General features: G+C 41.9%; 1 protein-coding gene across 1 annotated transcript in view; it reads right to left on the bottom strand.

Annotated features, from left to right (window-relative positions):
- The window catches only part of CDH8 (cadherin 8), a 221,297-nt gene that overhangs the window by 186,976 nt on the left and 16,444 nt on the right, over positions 1-17,877 (bottom strand). The window contains exon 2 of the mRNA XM_081921769.1: positions 14,029-14,476. Within this exon, the coding sequence (XP_081777895.1) occupies positions 14,029-14,283 (255 nt within the window). The 5' untranslated portion in view covers positions 14,284-14,476. The remainder of the gene's footprint in view (positions 1-14,028; positions 14,477-17,877) is intronic.

Genomic DNA, 17,877 nt, shown 5'->3' with positions numbered 1-17,877 from the left:
GGGAAAGTTGCGTTGCTTTGCAGGTGCTGCAGATCAGGTTGTTGGGGTGCCTTCAAACCCCACGTTTGGAATGGAGATGTGCCATTGCCTGCCCAACAACTGACATAATAAAAATAATAATTTATTATTTATACCCCGCCCATCTGGCTGGGCCTCCCCAGCCACTCTGGGCGGCTTCCATAAAAACCAAAAATACAGTAAAATCACACGTTAAAAACTTCCCTGAACAGGGCTGCCTTAAGATGTCTTCTGAATGTCAGGTAGTTGGTTATTGCTTTGACATCTGCTGGAAGGGCGTTCCACAGGGTGGGCGCCACTACCGAGAAGGCCCTCTGCCTGGTTCCCTGTAGCTTCGCTTCTCGCAATGAGGGAACCGCCAGAAGGCCCTCGGCGCTGGACCTCAGCGTCCGGGCAGAATGATGGGGGTAGAGACGCTCCTTCAGGTATACTGGACTGAGGCCGTTTAGGGCTTTAAAGGTCAGCACCAACACTTTGAATTGTGCTCGGAAACATACTGGGAGCCAATGTAGGTCTTTCAAGACCGGGGTTATATGGTCTTGGCGGCCGCTCCCAGTCACCAGTCTAGCTGCCGCATTCTGGATTAGTTGTAGTTTCCGAGTCACCTTCAAAGGTAGCCCCACGTAGAGTGCATTGCAGTAGTCCAAGCGGGAGATAACCAGAGCATGCACCACTCTGGCGAGACATTCCGCAGGCAGATAGGGTCTCAGCCTACGTACCAGATGGAGCTGGTAAACAGCTGCCCTGGACACAGATTTGACCTGTGCCTCCATGGACAGCTGTGAGTCCAAAATGACTCCCAGGCTGCGCACCTGGTCCTTCAGGGGCACAGTTACCCCATTCAGGACCAGGGAATCCTCCACACCTGCCCGCCTCCTGTCCCCCAGAAACAGTACTTCTGTCTTGTCAGGATTCAACCTCAATCTGTTAGCCGCCATCCATCCTCCAACCGCCTCCAGACACTCACACAGGACCTTCACTGCCCTCACTGGTTCTGATTTAAAAGAGAGGTAGAGCTGTGTATCATCTGCATACTGATGAACACCCAGCCCAAACCTCCTGATGATCTCTCCCAGCGGCTGCATGTAGATGTTGAAAAGCATGGGGGAGAGAACAGAACCCTGAGGCACCCCACAAGTGAGCGGCCAGGGGTCTGAACACTCATCCCCCACCACCACTTTCTGAACACGGCCCAGGAGGAAGGAGCGGAACCACTGTAGGACAGTGCCCCCAGCTCCCAGCCCCTCAACACGGTCCAGAAGGATGTTATGGTCGATGGTATCAAACGCCGCTGAGAGATCCAGCAAAACTAGGAAACAGCTCTCACCTTTGTCCCTAGCCCGCCGGAGATCATAAACCAGTGCGACCAAGGCAGTTTCAGTCCCATGATGAGGCCTGAATCCATTCTATCAGGTGTGAAACAGGTAGGTATGAGTTGGAGGCAGCAACTTTATGGGCCATTTGAGGACCTCTGCTGGGCTTAATTAGGACAGTGGGTCAGAGATTGCCCATAACAGTCTTAAAGGGACAGAAGAGTTGGAGCATTGCCACCTGTCACAGGTGTAGATTGCCAGTGGAAGCTCTAACCTTGGCTTTCAGGATTCTTTTGCAATGCTGACACTTCAGCTTTACTCAGTGATCCTATTTTTTTTAGAAATTCTTCTGTTTCCTTTTTATCAAGGTGTATCCAAAAGTTTACTGGAGGATTATCAGGGCTCAGAGAGGCATCCCAAGAAACAATTGGCCTCAGAGAAGCATACGACTGAAAGCGCTTCAGCCTGACTGTTTGTCAGTATAGTTCCTTTGAGTCTCGGGTTTACTATTGAATTATTCAGTATTGATTCAATGAATGAAAAATGAAACAGGCTTTTGTCACTTTCAAACCCCTATGTATTTATGTTTGCAACTTTCGTCGCTTGTCCCAAACCATAAATTGTAAATGCAAATCATAAACTAAATATCCTAGGTTTTTTTAAAAAGAAAAAACAACCCAGAAAGTGACTGCCTATTAAAGTGGGTCCAATGCCATTTAACACATCACCAATTATGCGTGTTATATATTTACCATGGGCTCCATAATGCTAGCAAATGAGAACTGCAGTAACATGCCTACACATTTTATTGCTGTGTGGAGTCACCTAACATCTCTGCTCCATTTCGTCGGAGCTTTTGTGCATTCTGCTGTTGTCTCCAATGGAAAGAACAGTGACATTTGATGCACTGCCGACTGCTTCACACATCTGCCACAGAGTTGTAAATGCATGCAGAGGAGACTACAAACATATACCAGTTCTACTTCAAGGGGGAAAAAAAAGTTCTCTCTAACTCATCAAGTCCGCAGGGAAAAGCAATAGAAAGTGTCACAAGACAGATCATTCCGCAGCTGAATTAGGTTGCCAGTCATTGGGAAGCCCATTGCTGCTGTCATCATAGACTTTCTTAAAGCTGAAGGGGAGGGGGGAAAACACTTTGGAAGATAATCTTAGCTTATCCTCTCATGTAGCTATTGCCGTATGTGATGGAAAGCAAACTGAATTGTGGGATATAAAAATAAGTGGCAATGGTTCTTCCAAAGAAGGATGCATTGTTTTACAAAGACTGCTTTAAACCTAGAATTCTCTTTACCACAGAACCTATAGAAATATTTCTGACTTCAATAAGACTTGCACCTGAAGGCAGGGGGTAGCCAACATGTCTTCCTGATGTTGTTGGACAACAATGCCTATCAGCCAGAGTCAAAATGACTAATGGCTATGGATGAGAGCTGTAGACCACCATCTGGAGGGTACCACATAGGCTACATTTGTCCTAAGAGTAAATGGGTCTGCAGGCTTAGTATTTGTAACTTTAGTAATGACTGGTGCAAGGGTCAGGGACCTTTTTATTCTGTTGAGGGCTGCCTATCATTGAGGGTAATCTGTTGCAGGCTGCATGCCAGCAGTAGGGAGGGCAGAAGTGGCACTCACTTGCGGTCAGAAGTGGCACAGCCCCAAGAACTCTATACTCTGAAATTGCCTGTGCAGCTTAGCAGTTAAAAAGTAGTGTGTGTATAAATAACCTTTAATCAACTGCCAAGAGAACTGAAGAGAAAATGCACCATTCAAATATTATTTCCATACTGTCTGACACATTCTGAGGGAGGTGATAAGCAGTATCTTGAAATCTGCACCTTAAAATAAGAAGTGTTGGTGACTGACCACATGAATAGTTTTATGTACCAGAAAGAGAAGGAGGGAGATTCAGTTCTAAAATGTGGACTGAACCATACATAGCTGGATTATGGACGCACTTGCAAGTGGCTAGCCATTTGTGTGTTTGGCTCTCATCCTTGCACACTCCTCAGAAATTCAACCATGTTTTTTCCACTACAAATCAAAGAAGTAAGAGTGCAAGTGTGTCTGCAAGGCTCTGGGCTGCTTACTTGTGTAAATGAATGGGCAATGTGTAGGGGAAAGGGGTGGGGTATGCTGCATAACATTGCTAAGGTCTGTTTTATGTCTTCTGGCAGCTACAAAAAAAGCAGAAGAAGGATGAAGTTCCTAAGAACAGGAACTGCATAAAGCTCCTGAAATATGAACAATCCATAGAAATGATTTCTAGGAGGTAACTCTAGCACCATTTGTGCATTTATTACTTAAACTGTGAAGGGTTCCATGGAAACACACTGGACCATCCCTGGTGGCAATGAACAGCATTCAAGTTTTGCTCAGAGTAGACCCACTTAATGGGCCTAACTTAGACATGTTCCTTAATTCCAATGTGTCTACTCTGAGTAAAACTTAGTCGAAGGCCACCCATTATCTCCCAGGCCATGTATGATCAGCTCTGTATAAAGGGAGCCATTTAAATATACACACCCTGGGCAATCAGGGTAATCCTAGCCAATCAGAGTTATTTTCTCTATGTAGACACAAAGAATGTTGTCCCTTTCAGAATGAACCAATAACACATTGACTGGGGCTTGCGCCTAGTATGCACCTCTTCACTGATGAAGTGCCTTTGCGTGTTCCCACATGCTTCTTCTCATGTTGAGTACCCATGGACACTGGACAACTAAATAGGGCTTACATGACATGCTGATTGACCATGCTAAGAAGCCATTCTTTGTTAAATTATCATATTTTCCCCGGTAGACTAATCTAGTGTGTGATTTTCTATGTGTGTGATAACAAAGCTATGACATAAATAGTAGAATAGCTACACAGTTATATAAGAAGTATGGGTAGCTACAATGAAACAGTTTCTGTCGCTTCATTATTTACAAATGCCTGCTTTGAGGCATCCATACCTAAAAACAAAACAAAACCCCACATTCTTCTTTTGTGTTTTGTTTAAGGAAATGGTGTTTGAAAGCCGCATCTGGTGTCAATTCCAATGGGTTCCATGTTTGACATAATTTGTTTATAGGGATAAAGGATTGTGAGATGTTAAATGCCTCCTGCAAGGTGCAGCTGAATGCCCTCAGCAGCCAATTAAGTGCATTATACTCTTCTTAGGAGGCAATGCCTTTCAGATAGCTGACAGAGGGTTTAAAATAGACAGTAGAAACTGAATGCAAGATGGGTTTAGTGTGTGTTGTCTTCACCTTTATTTTATGTGTAAATATGGAGCTGTGTGTGTTTATATCCTCATATTCAGTTCTCCAGTTTGCAAAGACCAATAGCTGTTGTTGTTTTTAAATGTATACCTATAGCACAAGTCAAAAATGATTTTTTAAAAATAGGATTGCAGGTTAGAAGACGCTTTTTAATGAATGTTTAGTTTATAAATCATTTGCTTTCAACCATGTGCAAGCAGCCTTGCCATCCATGTAGTGTGTAATCTACTGGGCACGTGACAATCTCTCTAGCGTTGTCTAGAAAAATGTGGAGCAGGAGAGGGAAGTTATTGACACTCTGATAGGTTACGTACAGCTGGCAGGTTGCATTTGGGTAGACCCCGTACACGCCAGGTCTTGAGAAAGAAGGACAACAGTTTGGTGAAGATATGAGGAACGAATGGCCCTCCAGATGTTGTTGGACTACAACTCCCAACCACCCACCCAGCATGACAAATGGATAGGGATGATTGTATCTGGAGTCCAATAACATCCTACCTATCTCACAGAAACAGGAACTGTTCATATACAGTGCTTCTACATTTCTAGGATTTAAACTCAGTTTTATTGGTCCTCATCCAGCCCACCAGTGCATCCAGGCAAAGGTCCAGAACTCACACAGTTTCATGTGACTCAGAAATAGAGATAGTTGACATCATCATACTGGTGAGACTCATCCCTAAAACTCCCAACCACTTCATACAAATGTTCAATAGCATTTAGGATAATATAGCAACCTGTGTCACAACATAACGCAAGTGCCAAGGGGCTGAGAGACACTCTCCCAATATTGTTCTCTGAACCTGACCCCATAAATGCTATTGGAATCACTGTAGAACAGTGCCCACAATGCCCATCATACAGAAGTGGTCCAAATATGAAGGCTAACAAAAATCACTACAAGATGAAGAAGTAATGAAACCTCACCCCAACTCCTCTTCTGATAAATGTCCTCAGAAAAGTGGTGGGATCACACCATAACAAAGCCCCACCCATAATAAAGTAGGGACATGGAAATCACTAGCCCAAATTCACAGAGAAGCAGAAGTCTTGATAACCCCAGGATATGGTTTGAAACCTTGCTGAAACATAGCTGACCTGACTTTGGTCATCACCTGGATAGGAGAATCCTGCATCTGCCACCTACAGTTTCCATAGATGGAAGAAAACAGTGATATAAATGTATGAAGCAAACAAATAACACCTGAAAGCAAGCCTATGGATATAGCTGGGAGCGGCAGCAGGTTTATTATCATATATGGTGATAAAATTCCTTTAGACTCAATGTTTTCTCTCTCATGAATTATATGGACAAGGCTGCAAGACAAGAGCATAAGAAATTAACTTCCTGGATAGTAATAGTTACAAGATTATTATATTATAAGAAATGGGGATTAAAAAATACCAATAGTAGCAGCATAGAGAAAGGTGGAGGGGAATGGGGACTTGGCTTTAATTGCAAAACTGGCATACCTTCTAAAAATAAAAAATGTGCTTTTTAAAAGCATATCGGAATACATTTATTGAATTCCACAGGGACAATTTGTTACTTCCTCAAGCAAAAGGTGGTTTTACAAAGTTATAAGATATAACAATCTCATACGATCCAAATCAATTCAGATATATGCATTTTATATAGCTATAGATTTATTTGTAGTTAAATTAAGTAACTTACTTTTTTATTTTTGTTTCTTTGTGCACAGATATTTTGTAGTTCTATTTTGCTGAATATGCCAGTGTAAATAATAAAAATAACAATATATTATGAAAAACACTTATAGAAGAACCTGCACTCAGTAAAACCTCACATTCCCCCCCCTCAAGAAATTTCACACATTCTTCTTATATAGTTTCCTCTCTCTCTCTCTCTCTCTCTCTCTCTCTCTCTCTCTCTCTCTCTCTCTCTCACACACACACACACACACACACACACCCCTAGCAAATTTTATAAAACCACAGACAATAAGTACAATGAAATTATCCGTTTGGGAACAGATCCAGCACCCCCTTCCTCTGAAGGAAGTTTTATTTTCTTCCATCTGTTCTGCAGAGTGCTAAAACTAAAAAGACGTCCCAGCATTTTTTATTTTTTTAAAAAAGATGCAGTAACACTGGGAAACAAGCGCTTTTCAAAATACTTCCAGAAAAATGGGCATGTCTGTTTGGTTTTATGTTCCCTCTTTCTTCCCTTTTTGTATTTACTAATGCATTTGAATAATGGGGGAAATTAAAGGGGAGACAGACTGCTTTAATGAGGCCATCATGCATAGTAGCTCGTGATTTAACATGGTAGTGAATAAAAGCTCGCTGAATTTTCTCTCTCCATTCCTCTCGCCTCTAGTTGTACCAAAGAAACCGGCACACAGATGGTGCATAAGATCACACATCCTTCTGATAGCCCTGCAGTAACAGGATGAAGTCAAGACATGAGTGGCTGGCTGGCGTAACTCAAAATCTGCTTTCTTTGTCAGTTTAAGTGCTTGATGGAGATACGCTTTTTCCTCGTTTAAATCCATTTGGGAATATTGTGTAGCAGAAAGTGGGGTTTTTTTTTTAAAGACCTGCAGAGCATGTTGCTAAAAACACTTGCATGCCACTGATAGGAAGCAGATTTTTTTTTTACCAGCTCCCGTAAACAAATGGAGGGGAAATCCCCCCCCCATTATAAATTTGACAGGATGCTGGTTGAATGTTTCATTAAGTCATTAAGATTCTTGATGCATGTACATAAGGGGGAATCTTCAAAACTAGGCAGGCTTATTCTTCATTTTACTTTCCTTGATGCATGTGTTGCAGCTATATCTTTAAATGAACTCAGCCTCAATGCTAGTCAATCGGCAACATGGTATGTGCATTTATGTAAATTAATTAATATATACAAATGATAAGTAGGCAGCATGAGCAGGGGTAATCCTAGATCAGGATAAAATGAGGATTGGGGATAAGTCAGCAAGCTTTCATTCACCACCACATTAAATCACAAGCTACTCTGCATTATGTCATTGTTAAAGCATTCCGTCTCATTTTAATTTCTGCCATTATTCAAATGCATTAGTAAATACAGGGGGTGAGGGAGGGATAAAAACAACAGATGTATCCATTTTATCTTATGTTTTTGGGTAACACGGAAGCTCTGCCGAAGTGCTGCATATAAATATTTTAAATAAAATACACAAATAGGATCTGATACAGTCCCATGATTTTCCTTCAAATTCTGATTACCCCCCAGAATAGGACCAGAAAGCATGGATTCATAATTAAGATCACCTGGGAAATTATATATCTACTCTCTTCTTTCCTCTCTCTGAGACACTAGAACACAGATGGTCAAGATAGTGCATTTCAGATGTTGTTGGGTTACAGCTCTTGTCAACCTCAGCTGAATTGGCCAGTGATCGGGGATTGTGGGAGTTATAGTCCAATAGCACCTTGAGAGCACCACCTTGGCTATTTTGTAGTACAGTCAGCATGTGTGTGATACCCAGAAGCCCTGGGAATGAAGATGGGCTACAAGTGGAAGAAGAAGAAGAGGAGGAGGAGGACAAGGACGACGAGGAGGAAGGGGCATTTGTCTCTCAGAAGCCTTGTGCAGCAGTTCTTCTGAAACTGCCCTCATATCACTTTCCTCACAGATTATGGTTTTACAAATTACGCCTTCATGTTTCCAAGAGGAAATGCTGCATTATAATACTTCTATTGTTCTGCTTCTTCCCCTAAATATTGTATTGGGCAAAGTGCATATCTGACACAGCTTTGGATTCTTCCCTTTAATTTCCACCTCTGTTACAGATGCACCATTGTGCATTGATAAAACTCTGGGGAGGGGTAAAGTACATCTCGATAAAGCCTTTTAAAAGAGTTGGCATGAAAGCAAGTGAACTTACCAGAGGTCCTCAAAATCCTGTCAGGATAGTGACTAACACTTCTAATTCTCTTGGTGAACACAGAAAATAAAGAATTACGGGAGGAGTCTTGCAATTAACAAAAATAAAAGCATTTAAAATAATATAATGAGCTAAGGAAAGTCAGATAGGTGCAGTTTCATTTTGTTCTTTGCTTATGACATTAGTCCACAAAGTGCAACAGGATGCCTATGATGTTATTTCGTATGGCAGCCACAGTGAGGTCATTCTATAAATACACACCTGCTATTGCACGCTGCCACTATTATAATACTTTCTTGACATTTGTGTGGTTTTGTTCTGTTTGGAAAAGTGCACCTTGCATTAGAGATCCATTTGAAAGTTCCAATTTAAATAATTTGTGCACCCATAATCAGGGGTGTACGAAGTAGTGGGTGGAGGGGGCAGGTCACCCTGGGTGTCACTCGGGGGGGGGGGACAAGATGGCTCCTGCCTCCCCCCAGCTGTAGAGCGGCCGAGGGCGCGCACAGTCAGTATGGGCTGCTGCTTCCGTGCACCATCCATACAGGTGTCTATACGGACTGCCTCTCACACGGCGACTGTACAGGCTGCTGCACGTGTGCACTCCATACAGGATGCCGCTCGCACGGCAGCCCGTATGGCTGCAGCGTGAGAGTGGCATCCCATATGGAGTGCGTACAGTTGCCGCGCATGAGCACTCCATATGGGATGCTGCACATGCGTAGCGCATGCATCACTGGTTCGCCCCGCCCCTCAGCGTCCCACCCTGGGTGCCAGAGAGGGTTCCTCCACCACTGTCCATAATATTAGGAACCCATGACTACGATAGGGGCCATTCTGAGTTATTTTGTCTTCTGGGATGACTTGCCAAATTCATCAGTTGCTGTTTTTAGTGGCCTAATATTTTACAGGATAAATATATGCATGCTTACTCAGAAGTAAGTGCCATTAAATTCAATACAGTTTGCACTCAAGTATGTATGTGTATGTCACAAACAGTACAGCCAAATATCCTGCTAAACAAAATGTGTATGGTATCAAGGGGTTATGGCAACAAACTAGAATCAGAAGTATTTAGTAACATGTTTTTCTTTAAATTACTACATTTAGAGCTGGCAGATAGGCATTAGTGATCTTACGGCCGTGACAGAGCCTTATTATCTTTCAGAGCAGTTTCAGTTTTTAGGAATGGCAAACACTGCATATTATATTCCTGCAAAGCAGCTTGCCCTCAATGCTTGGTTGTTGTTTTTTAAGTATACTTGCAATTGTGCATTGCTGACTGCAGACAACAATTATTCCACAAAAGTCATAGCACAGCACCAAGGCAAGCATACTTAGGCTTTAATTGTTTGTTTAGGAGTAGGCCCTCCTGAACTCAGCATCACAGAAGTTCAAGTACAACCAGAGTCGCTCTTGCTCTTTCAGATTGCAGGTTTGGCCCCTTTAACTGAAGAGGCACATTTCAGTAAAGGAACAGCTTCCAATTCAAACGGAGCTGCTGCTTCTATATAAGGCTCAGTCTAAGGGCCTTTCTGCACAACCATTCATAGTTGTATAGTTGCTGTTTGATTTGACTTTTTGTGAGTGAATTTGCAGCTGACTGAGTGCGCCTTCAGTCATATGTCACTGTTATTAGAAAGTGAGTTAGTTTTCCACACTAATAGTGTGCTGTGCCCAAATTGAGAAAAGTCCTGTGGCTGTAGTCACAACCCTTAAATACCCACATGTTCCTCCAGCCTGTAAATTTCAGAATTATCCACATGGACATGGGGATAGCCCTTGGATCACTTTTTGTATTTATTGCCAATTATTCTGGAATTCTAATCTTGTGGGACTGTAGGAGTTAAGAAGAAAACCTGCCTTATATGTCTTATCTGAGCTGTGGTGAACCTGGTCATTGTGATGAAATTTTGACCGCAGCTAATGATTGCTGTGATGGACAGTACCTTGACTCTGTACCATCATTTCTACCGGCCATATCTCTCCTCTGAACTGAGCTCATAAACTGACAGTGCATATCTATCAGAGGGAAGGGGCTCAAAACAGACATCTCCCAAATCATGCCCACCAACCCCAAACCACTCCACATAGAAACCAGGATTATGCTTGTATCCATGTCACAGAAATGACAATATTGAGGATCCAATACTGAGATCTTTTACAAATGTTGGGGTTTTTTGTAGCTTTGTATAGAATAGTAGCTGAATAATGACATCATGATGTGGCAGCATGTCAAAAAAATCAGGAAAAAATCCCAGCAACTATGCCACTATAAATGGTAAGCGTGAAAAGCTCCTAAGGCTAACTGTTGATGAAGCAACATCAGAGTTCTGCTGTCTTATGACAGAGGATTCAAGTATAAAGCTGCAAATAAAACATTTTGAATGTGTTGTAAACTGCAATATACTATTGTGACACTACATGGCAACTATATCAAATTCAATGCTTTTTTTTAAAAAAAAGTATTTGCACACTGTTTTTTGACCCAGAAGCTGTCTGCGGACAAACGCCAGCTCCCTCGGCCTATAGAGAGAGATGAGTGCGCAACCCCAGAGTCGTTCGTGACTGGACCTGTCAGGGATACCTTTACCTTTTTACATTTAGATTTCACTACAGTCTGGGCTTGGCATAGGGTCTGAGATCACTGCTTGCCTCAAAACAGGGATGTTGTCACACTCACTATGGCTTCCCCAATTGGAGGGAACCACCCGTTTGACCCAACGAGGTCCTGTTTGTCCCTAATTTCAGCTGGTCTGTCATCACATAGATTAATGTGACTAGCTACATAGCTTGTGAGCCGTCCCACCTCCAGTTAGCTGAGATCAACTATGTTGCAAATACAGGAAAGAAGTAGTAAATGGAATTAAAATAATGATACCCAAACAGCATCAGAAAAAAAGAACTATGGCAGCAAAGGGATGGATAGTCTCCCAGGTAAAAATGACTTTTCACAAAATGTTTCTCACTCTGTCCCTAAATTACCAAATGTGTGAATACGTGTTTTATTTGCTAGTGCAGCCCTGCCACTAATTATATCAGACAACACAACGGCACATTGCTGGTCCCTTTTTTCTTTATCTCTGCTATATGACCCAGTTTAGATGTGGTGGAAGTGACTTAGAATCATAGAATCTTAGAGTTGGAATGGACCCCAAGGGTCATTTAGTCCAATCCCCTGCAATGCAGGAATCTCAGCCAAAGCATCCATGACAGATGGCCACCCAACCTCTGCTTAAAAACCTCCAAGGAAAGAGAGTCCCCCACCTCTCATGGGAGTTTGATCCACTGCCAAACAGCTCTTACTGTCATAAAGTTTTTTCCAAATATTTAGTCAGAATCCCCTTTCTTGCAACTTGAATCCATTGGTTCGAGTCCTACCCTCCAGAGCAGAAGAAAACAGACATGTTCCCTCCTCCATGTGACAGCCCTTAAGATATTTGAAGATGGCGATCATATCACCTCTTTTCCAGGCTAAACATACCCAACTCCTTCAAGCGCTCCTAATAAGGCTTAGTTTCCAAACCCTTGATCATCTTGATTTGCCCTCCTCTGCACACGTTCCAGCTTGTCAACATCCTTCTTAAATTGTGGTGCCCAGAATTGGACACAGTATCCCAAGTGTGGTCTGACTAAGGCAGAATAGAGTGGTACTATTAGTACTATGATCTGGACACTATACTTCTGTTGATGCAGCCTAGAATAATATGAGCCTTTTTTGCTGCTGCACACCACTGGTGATTCATGCTGAGCCACCAGACCCCTAGATCATTATCACATGTACTGCTAGTTAACCAGGTGTCCCCCATCCTATATTTGTGCATCTGGTTCTTCCTGCCTAAGTGCAGAACCTTACATTTCTCCCTATTGAAATTCATTTTGTTAGCTTGTGCCCAGTTCTCCAATCAGTTAAGGTCATTTTGAATTCTGATTCTGTCTTCTACAACATTAGCTACCCCTCCCAATTTGGTGTCATCTACAGATTTGATGAGCGTCCTCTCAATTCCTTCATCCACTTATAAAGATATTGAACAACAACAGGCCCAGGACAGAACCCTGCAGCACCCCACTTGTCACTTTTTTTCCAGGATGACGAGGAACCATTATTGAGTACTGTACTCTTTGGGTTCGGTCAGTCAACCAGCTACAAATCCACCTAACAGTTATCTCATTCAGCCCACATTTTACCAGATTCCTTGCAAGAATATCATGGGGGACTTTGTCAAAAGCTCTTCTGAAATCAAGATACACTATGTCCACAGCATTTCCCTGATCCACCAAGTTTTAATTCCATCCCCCCAAAAAAGAAATCAGATTGGTCTAACATGACTTATTTTTGAAAAACCCATGCTGGGTCTTAGTAATCACTGCATCCTTTTCTAAATGTTCACAGTCCGACTGTTGAATTATCTGTCCTAGGATCTTCCCTGATATCAATGTCAAGCTCACCGGTCAGTAGCTACCTGACTTTTTGGCACATAAAGATGCAAGACCTAATGTTTACACTGATCAGACTGTTTCTGTTGTGGTTACTAAGGCTTTCTGATAACTTAAGTAGTTGGTAGTTTCTCCATATTGTGATTGACAATAGTGTTCTGCCTAATTCTTTATAAATTTTACTCTTTTTCATTTTGTCCTTGGATTCCATGGGAACGTTACAATCTGTTTCCATATCATTAGCAATGAAAACAGAAGATTTATATTATTACAGGCAGAATTAAATTGCTATTCTGACACTGAAATCTATTTCGCATGGGTGGAGGGATTGTACTAGCACTTAATATTATCAGAAGATACCTCCTTTTACATTTGGACCTTTCTTACCCAGTTCCCTGCCTTAATCCATTTGATCTCTCAGCTCCGATCCTGGCTCAGAATCAACATGACTCTCCTCTGTACCTGCACCAATACTCTACTTTAGTTCAATCCCTCTGAGGGTGGTAGCTTTACTTTCATCATCAGCCCAGTATATTGTGTGGAACCCAAATTCCTCCCCCATCTGCTCTGGCTAGGGACAATACTTCTAAAATCTTGCCAAACCCTTCAGAAACCCATTCCTCTTTTCATCTATGCTGAACATCTCTGCTGATGACACCTGAAGCAGGTTACCTCATCGTCCTGCAAGCTGGGACTGACCCAGTGCACCTTCTGTTTTCTGGGTGCTCTGCTGATGATTGCTCAATATAGATATATGCATATGATAGCAGTACTTATGGAGAGTGGGCAACATTCACTGTAATCTTGCCCATGACAATAAGGCCAAATCATGCACTTTCAGCCCCTTGCCCTCATGTAGTATTGCAACAACAACTAATAACAATGATAATGATTACATTGCCACTATTATACAATGAACATAGCCCTTACTAAATACAGAAAGCTTGTCAGATGCCAGATAATATGCTAATCCAGCAGTATCATGTCAAGTTATTCATAGATCATTGGATTAGGTAGCCAGTTTGATGGTAGAATCCAAAGAAATGAACATTTGCCATCAGTCTTCTCGAAGTTATATGAATATTGACTTACCCGGCCAACTAATATAGGTTCTGGTCCAGAAAACTCCTCCAGGACAAACATTTGATTCCATACCCAGCCCCTCTTGGAACGGTTCAGCACTCTTTGTTCTTCACTTAGCTCATTTAGTCCTCTGCTGGATCCACTCAGTAATACGTGAGAATGATTCATTGGAGCCATGTACATAGATGGGAATGCAGTAATCCATAATATTACTAATGGAGCCCACGTATCCATAAACATTTCTGTTAGTCTTTCTGGCATCATTCCACACGTTAAGCAAATCAGCACCAACAATGAAACAATTATTTTGCTTTCTTCCAGATCATAGTCATCCGATTCATCATGCGGCAAAGAAGATTTACTTACAGCTCTGTCATGAGTCTAGAGCACAGTAAACATAAATAGGAATTCCCTTGATGGCAGAAAGAAGTCTAGGCTTTGTTGCCTTCAGAGATTCCTGAAAAATTAAAAGGAAAATAAAGTTAGCAAGAAACTAGCTAGTAATGTGTGTTGCCCCTCATAACAAAAATTAAGGAGCAAGAGCTTTCTTTATTGCATGAAAGTATAATCCACTCTTATGTGTTCCTCACACATCTACATTAGCAGATCAACAGGTGTCCATCTCTGTGTTTCCCCACAATCTGAAATTTCTAGCTCCATACAAGAGATAGAGTTTGTTGTTTTAAAAAGCTTCACACCTTGTACATAGCAGGGAGGCAGTCATCCAAACATATGGGGGGGTAGGGGACTCATCAGGAAATGCCCTACCTCAGTGAAGATCATGCTATCCTTTCTGGCTGCTAAGTGACACCTCTACCTTTCCCCAGTGGTGAACTTTGGTCTTTCAAATTCCAATGGCACCCTGTGCAAGGCCAAAATTCAATGCCCCCTGCCTCTCACCTTCTGTTCTGCTCAATTAACTACATCATGCTGCCCTAAATCAGCCTCTGCCTGTCCCCCTCTTGGATAGCTAACTTTAACATCAACAGAATTAACCTTTGCATTGCACACTAAATAATCTCTGTTGTTGCACTTCAAACAGGAGGAAGGGAACAGGAATTAGCTGACCAGAACTGCTGATCTTCTGACATTTTTGCAAGCACTGTGTTCCTTCAGGTGCTTATTTTTAAAGGGAGAAGGAAAATCTACATTTGACAGGAGATTTAGACTCATTTCTCTCAACTCAGAAGTGTCCAATTAAGTTCCCATTGAGCCATCGCTAATGCATCAAGATTCATTAGCCACAATTGAATCCAATCTCAGAATAGCTCTGTGGGAAAAGCTGGTACTGCCAGGCACAAAAGTGGCATCAACCACAACAGGGAAAAGAAACAACATTCGTGTTTTAAATGGATTTCACATTAAGCCTAACTTGATTCCTGTGTTATTTTAGGCTGAATTGAGACATAAGACATATTTCAATTGATGCTTAAGAACGTAACCTGACATTAGGTAGATGCTTCCTTGCATCAGTGCCAAGAAACCCATTTGGCAGAAATCACTTAGTGTGTGTGAATTCTGTATTCTCTCTACTTTGGATGAGATATATTAGTAGACTGCACTAAGTGAGCTGACCGTACCTGGGAATAGCACTCCTAATGGCATCTGAAAGGTGGTTCTGTAACTTCTCCTAAGGGAATATTCCTTAGATTGGGAAACCTGAGGACTGGGAGCTAAATGTGGCCACCCATCTCTCTCTACTTGGTTCTCTATTTTTTCCCCAGGCCACACCTTTTGCAGGCCCTCCTTCACACCCTAAAAGTTTTTGCCTGATTGGAAAATGCCATATAATAATACAGAAGGGTTTGTGAGTGTGTATAAACTAGCCAATTCTATGAAGGTAAGATTTGCATTTGTTGTTCTGCCCACTTTTGCCTCTGGCCCTAGAAACCACTTAGAAGGGAATGCATCCTTCAGGCTGACATGGTTCTCTCCCCTTGTCATAGAGTCTCAGATCCTTTCCCCATGTCATATGCCCTTGAAGACTACTTGGGTACTGTAATCAGATGAGAATATGGTATACCAGCTTGTAGACTGGTGTAGGCCTGTAGGAACGTATCTTGCAAGTTGTTGTTGTTGTTGTTGTCTGCCCACCTGGCTGGGTTTCCCCAGCCACTTTTTTAATAAAAATAGGAAGATCAATACTGTCTCCCGTTGTGTTTTGGGGTATGATTCATGGAATTAGACTAAAACTATAAAGCATAGGATCAGGATGTTCTAACGGCTGCAGTTGTAAATGTGAACCTGAGTATTCTTTGAGATCTTTAAAGGCCCTCTTCTGGGTGGGTCTGCCTTCTGTGGTTAGGTGGTGGTAGATGAACTGCAATCCTAAAATATAGGCGAAAATCCCATTGAGGCTCATGTGACTTCCATCCTACTAACCATAGATAAAATTATTCTGCAGGCCACATTAAATCCAATGTCAATTAAATGTGACTAACCGCCCACCCCCGCCATTTTGCACATTATGTGGTGGTTCACTTGAAATCAACAGTGCTTTCTTACATCCACATTTAATATGCTTGGGGTAAAAGCAAAGAATGAAATATGATGAAGTGTTCTTATAGACATCATCTTATTGATTTTCTGCAGTTAAGACAATGCATATGATCATATATAATGCACTTAGTTGCATTGATATTTCTGGCATAAATTCCAAACGTTGCACTATCATACCTGTGGGTCAAAGTAAATTGGTGGGCAATGGATTGAAAGAAGTTATTAACTTCATTGAAACTCTTCTGCAAATTCAGTTACCTCGCTATGAAAAGAAAAGACGGCAACAGATCTTTAGTAAATATTAATAAAGTTAATAAATAACAGTTTAACACGCAAAACAGCCTAGGAATAGAGGGACCTGCTTTAAGCTGAATCATGCTGTTGGTTCATCTTACTCAGTTTTGTCTACACTAGGAAGGTAGCATAACCCTCTTGTAGCTCAAGGGTTGTATTCCAGTATGGTGAACCTTTCAGGACAGCATGATACTAGTGGGAGGAGCCAGAGGCTAAAGTTACTAGACTGCAGTTCTTACCTTTGAACAGTCAGCTACATTCTAGCCACACAGAGAGATTTCTCTACAAACACACATGCACACACACACTTCTGCCTCCTTCTTTTACCCAGCAATTACAGCTCAAGTACACACCCCAGCTGGGCAAAAAACACTGGAGTAGACTGTGAAGGAGGTCCAGTGAGGGGTGGACTTGGGCAGGTACACGACCTACAGAGAGTCTCAAGAACCATATAGAGAAGCCTGTAGAACAACATTCAGTTCCCAGGTCTGATTTTCTCTACCCATGGTCTACAGTGACAATGCCATGGTTTCAGGCAGGAAACATCCCCAGCCCTGCCTTGATAAGAATTGAACTTGGGGTACCTTCTGCAACCAAAGCCTTTTAATAAAAGGATATAAAATCACCTCAAATTCCTCTTAAAATGAATTTTCAAACCACAGCATGTCTGGCCAAATTAGGAACTTCTTCGTCTCACTAGTGCATTGATTTACATCACAACTTCCAGTTGAAATGATTTCAGAGTTACGTGAAGGTTTATCCTCATCAGAATATGCTGAGGACTCCTTTTACAAATGGTCCCTTCTTAAGCAGCAATCCGCTCTTAATTTCATTCTGCATTCATTGCTGCCTTGTTGATCATTTGTGATTACAAGCAATAGATAAGCCCTCCGACCCCAGCAATTCATTAAGATGGGTTTAGGTCGATTCACAGACATTTGTTGTTACATTTCAAACACTGCAGCATTGATCTTATTGAAATAAATTACATTACCGTAGGCAAACAATTTAAATTTTTGTTTGAAAGCTCTATTTGAATGAAGTCAGGACCGAAACAACACTCAG

Source organism: Podarcis melisellensis, assembly GCF_964234715.1.
Source record: "Podarcis melisellensis genome assembly, chromosome: 8".
Taxonomy (NCBI): Eukaryota; Metazoa; Chordata; class Lepidosauria; order Squamata; family Lacertidae; genus Podarcis; species Podarcis melisellensis.
Note: the sequence above shows the minus strand (reverse complement) of the source record. Positions and strands in the feature narration are given on the sequence as shown.